This window comes from Pinus tabuliformis, chromosome Q (assembly GCF_031772625.1).
Source record: "Pinus tabuliformis cultivar Carrire ecotype Pingquan chromosome Q, CPIR1, whole genome shotgun sequence".
Lineage (NCBI taxonomy): Eukaryota > Viridiplantae > Streptophyta > Pinopsida > Pinales > Pinaceae > Pinus > Pinus tabuliformis.
In genome coordinates this window covers 1,352,899,670-1,352,904,552 of record NC_142296.1, presented here as the reverse complement: position 1 = coordinate 1,352,904,552, position 4,883 = coordinate 1,352,899,670, and the positions used below count along the sequence as shown (strand labels likewise).

At 35.9% G+C, this 4,883-nt stretch overlaps 1 protein-coding gene across 1 annotated transcript; it reads left to right on the top strand.

Moving 5' to 3' along the window:
• Positions 1-1,212: 1,212 nt before the first annotated feature.
• LOC149224926 (LOB domain-containing protein 36-like) lies at positions 1,213-1,635 on the top strand. The gene has a single exon (XM_089388312.1). It carries the CDS (start codon positions 1,213-1,215, stop codon positions 1,633-1,635), a length of 423 nt encoding a protein of 140 aa, XP_089244438.1.
• Positions 1,636-4,883: the final 3,248 nt, after the last annotated feature.

Here is a 4,883-nt window from a genome sequence, read left to right as displayed (position 1 = left end):
TGATCTTTCCACTTGCAACCTCAAGTTGGTTATTCACATATGTGGATTCATAATATTATTTCAACACTTCGTCAAATGAAACTTGAATTCTTCAAGGAACATCTTGCAAGGACTCATGTTCCTCTAGTGCACACTCTTTGATCTCTTTAATCTATTTAGTGTCTTCTTCATCTTTAGGATCATCCTCAACTAAGAGGCCTTTATATTAACTATCCTCCAATTCAACCTGACAATCTATTTTTTCATGTTCCAAGGAATCTATTCTTGATAACAATTGCTCCATCAATCCCTACATAAAAATATTCAATAATTTCTATTGGCCAAGGGTTATCTAGGCCATCTTCTTTTATTTTTTCTTTTGGCCAGCCCCTTGGGTTGTCTCCACTACTTCTACCCTACCCATTAATTTCCTCAATTCTACACAGGCTTCCACTAAGACCTTCTCCTAATAAGACCTCTTATTCACACTTCAATTTTTACTCCTCCTCTATTACAATATATATATTTTTCAATGTGTAGCTTTTTCCTCAAAATAACTCTACCCAATCCAATTGTTAAAACTCTCTTCAAATACCTCCTTATAGATTTCAATTCTCCAAACCCACATCTTTCCTTGATTATTTACACCTTCAAATCTCCACAACATCTACCAAACTCCAACTAAAAATATCTCATATAATTCTACCCAACAACCTTAGCTATCTAAACTATAATTCCTAAACACGATGCACCTATTCTAATACCACTTACACAAAATGAACTTCAATCCTTGTAAATTCAACACAAATAAAAAACAAATAAACACTATATTATTGAAATTTCACATAAACTAAAGCTCAAAAGCATATCAAACTAAATTCACAAACTCACATTAATTAACATAAACCTAAACCAAAGGAAAATTTCTACATCAAATGATCTCAATTAACCTTTCATCAAACCATAAAACTTTATAAAATTTTACTTCAACTACAATTTAATTAAATCTCTAAATTATATAATAGGTTTAAAGGCCTTTAGGAACTTGAAATATGACGAGGTTTTCAAGCCCTCTGTTTTCATTTACTAAAGTCATCCAATCTCCAACAATTTAACAGGAAGGGGAAGCGTCATAGCCGGGCCGAGGAAGCGGAAGAGTAAGTGTCAAAGGCCAGGCAACCATAAAAAGGGAGGAAGGGGACACATCTGAAGGACTCGGTGTTACTGTTAGCAATGGCATCCTCCTCCTCTCAGTCAGCGCCGTGTCGTGCTTGTACAATGATGGGGAGGCATTGCACTGCAGAGTGCATTTTTACTGAACAACCGGAAAGAATTGACCATCTTTTCCATGTGTTTGAGAGCCTGGAAATTAGCAAGGTGATTACCAAGTTGCCTTTACAGCAGAGGGATAGTGCATTCTTTGGAATGTTAGCAGCGGCCCACCTGCTTGATCACGATAAGTCCATACAGCAGCAGAAAGCAGTGGTCTGCCTGGCTCGTGTACAACAACTATTGGAGCATCTTCAGACAGCTGTTTCGCGCCAGCTCTATGATGCGCATGAAGAAGTGAAGCAGATCAGGAGTGAACTGGTAGGAACCATCCCCAAAGCGCTAGAAGAAATAGCAGCGAGAATCTACCTGAATCAATCTATTTAGTATCAGAAGAAATTTCGGCGTAAATTACATTCAGAAAATCATTTCTTTTGATAATTGTTGTGGATCACAGAAGCCTCAATTCAACTATTTAGTATCATTAAAAATTTTCCCAAAATCTTGAAGATGGATTAGTTGTATTAACAAATCTGGCCAGTAATGTATCCAAAGATTGATAATTGTAATTAAATTTGAAAATTGATAATTGTAACAAGATAATTGATATAATCAGGAATTTCCAAATATTTATATCTAATTTTATTTAAAATGAGTCTTAATTTTAATTTTTGTGAGAAAAAAATAACCTATTTTTTGGTGAAATTTATCATTGAATTTCTTTGCATTTTTAAGGTTGTATTCAGAGAATTGGATGACAATTTATTCGGAATATAATGAATACTTTCATTTCTTCTGTAATCTAGATCTTTGTGTGCATTAATATCATGATGTAGTTATTAGAAAGTCTGTATCATAGATTTTATGAGAACCTACACATTAAATGTCACATAACTTTTAATGCTATCTTTTCAAATTTTTCATATACCTTAATTATTTTGATAGAAGGGAGTACTTTAATTTATCTTAAAGTATAGAAGAATTGAAGGATATAATTTTATGGCAATGAGATTATACATCAAAAATTCAATTTGTTGAGGAGATAGTGGTCTTCTTAGCCATATTTTCTTAGATCAACCATATTGTATTTTGTAAGACCAACAAGATGGAGATTTATTTTTGGGAGAGAGAAAAAAAATTAAGACCACGAGTCACATAAGTAAAAAAATTTAAGACCACAAGTCACATAAGTTATTTAAAAACAATGATGTAAATAAAATTCAAGGTTAAAAAAAGAAGTATAGATATTGTTGAATAACATTGAATTAAATTAGAATTTTGAAAATATTAATATTTACAAATAATTTTTTATGTAAATTATAAATTTGAAAAAAATAATATGAAAAAATTATTGCACCAAATTTTTAGTTTTTTATTCTTTCGGTGTACTTTTGCACCTTTAGGTGCAATTGTTAGTTAATATTTCATTTCAAATATGCAATATCAAAAGTATAATGAATTTTTTATTATAATATTTTGGTTATGTGTTTTTCTTAGTGGAGAATTACTATTATTATAAATTTGAATTTTGCAATATAAAGAATTTGGTTATATATATATATATATATATAAGTTTGCTATGTCTTTTTATTTTCATTAAAATATAAGTTACATCCATATATGAATAGTTAGGTGGCCGCAACTTGGTCACCTAACAGCGAGATAAACCATCCAGTAGGAAAAAATAATAAGTCTTTCTACCCAAGATATGTAGGTCTGTATATCTTTACCGTGTCCACACATTATTTGTCTATGAACATATAAAACATCATTCTGAAAATTAAAAGTTACTCGCATATATACTAATCAAAATTGAAACCATCTAATAACCTATTCTTCTCCCTCGACCGATGCAGATTCAACTGGGGCTGAGTAATTGACATTGAAGCCCAACAACACACTCTGCGAAAGAAGGCAAGGGAGGTGATCCTTAATTCGGCATAGGCGTCCATCCTATTTTTGCAGCTGGAACTGAAGTTTCTGGAAGTCCTGCTTGTAGTTGGATCAGTCCCGTACCATTGTCGCCATGCTCACAAAAATTTGTTCCGGGGCCCTACCCAAGAGACTTTTCATGGTCCAATATAGATATAAAGTATGTTTGAACTGGGTCATTCGCTCGCGAGTATGCCCTAGATCCGACACCATCGCCCACTAGTCCTCCATCTCAATATCCGTCAAGCTTGCCTCGCGGTTCAAATATACTTCCCACTCCTCAATCAAACGCTTAATTTCCTCTTTGGTCCCATCACGATAAGCATTGGCCGCATCGTTTATGATGTTGGCTACCAGTTTACGGCCCCTTACTTTGTCGCTTGAGGTGCTGGGTTGTTCCTCTTGCACAGTCACCCAAGGCCTCCTACCACGGCCCCTAACATTCACATCTCGCGCCATAGCAACTAACTCACAATGCCCAGTGAAAAGTTGGGTGTTGCAGGTTGAAGGTTGCCTGAATAGGTGGTAGCCTAAGCCTAGAAGCCCTTCGCTTCCAGGTGATCCTACTGCCCCGCACACCTACCATAGGAGAACAAAACAATAATTGCCATAATAAAAAACGTTGAACCTCCGCTGGTCTTAGCCCATACACCCCATCATGGCCATCCATCTCACATAAGAACTTAGTTTCCACACACCATAACCAATTTTCATAGTAGACAAAAGTAGAGTCTAAAAGACCACCATGACCAACAACATTACAATAATCTTTGAACCTAGAACGATGCAAACCTTCGACTGTAACCCTGCGGGAGCTTCCATAAAGGCCATCGGCGTGGTGCTTAGCAAGACAAACAATGAAATCATTACAGTGTTGGGACCAACAGTCATTTAGAGGTAAAAATTCCACTCAACCCTGTGAATTACAGTAAAACGAAACTTATAGACAGAGCTGAAGACGACCCAACCCTAAACCCCAAGATTATCAAACCAAACCAGACAAAGGTGGTCCCCAGAGCTGACGCCAAAGACACACATCCCATATAACCCCATTCGGGAAAGAATAATTTCAAAATGAACCGACACATAGACCATACCTATCAGGATAACATATCGCAGCAAGGATACCAGCACCGACAACTTCCAACATCCCTAATTTCTCCCCCTTGCGTGCAATTTAACCCCATGCATACCCAAATCCCATGACCAAACAACCAGATGCATGGAGGAGGGGGAGAAAAAACAGTTAACATACCAGATTACCCTCGCCCGGAGAAGCTTAGTCCACCACCTTTCCTAGAGCCGCGTCGTATCTCTGCACTCAACGTCACCCTTCCACATTATTGTCCCTTGAACACTGAACTGATTAACAAACCTCACAGAGCTCTTGACACTAAGCCAGACCACTAACACAATGTCACTGCCACATTTCGTGAGGGTATTTACCTCTTACATGCAAGGAGCCACCGCACCCATCACCTCAAGCATGTGGGGGGTGGTTGATTTGTACCTCGATGTCCTTCGCATTAAATCTAAATTGATGAGTGTGCCAGCTAACTCACACCCTGATCAGAGATATTTAAATATATATTTAAAGAATATAATAAATTTATTATTATAATATTTTGATTTTTATCTCTTAATTTCTTAATTTTGTTTAATATTTAGTAGAGAATTTTTAAATTATAAATTTGAATTATGAA

Bases quoted from the DNA above. Each gene is read 5' to 3' on its own strand.
- LOC149224926 (XM_089388312.1), top strand. From the start codon at position 1,213: ATGGCATCCTCCTCCTCTCAGTCAGCGCCGTGTCGTGCTTGTACAATG.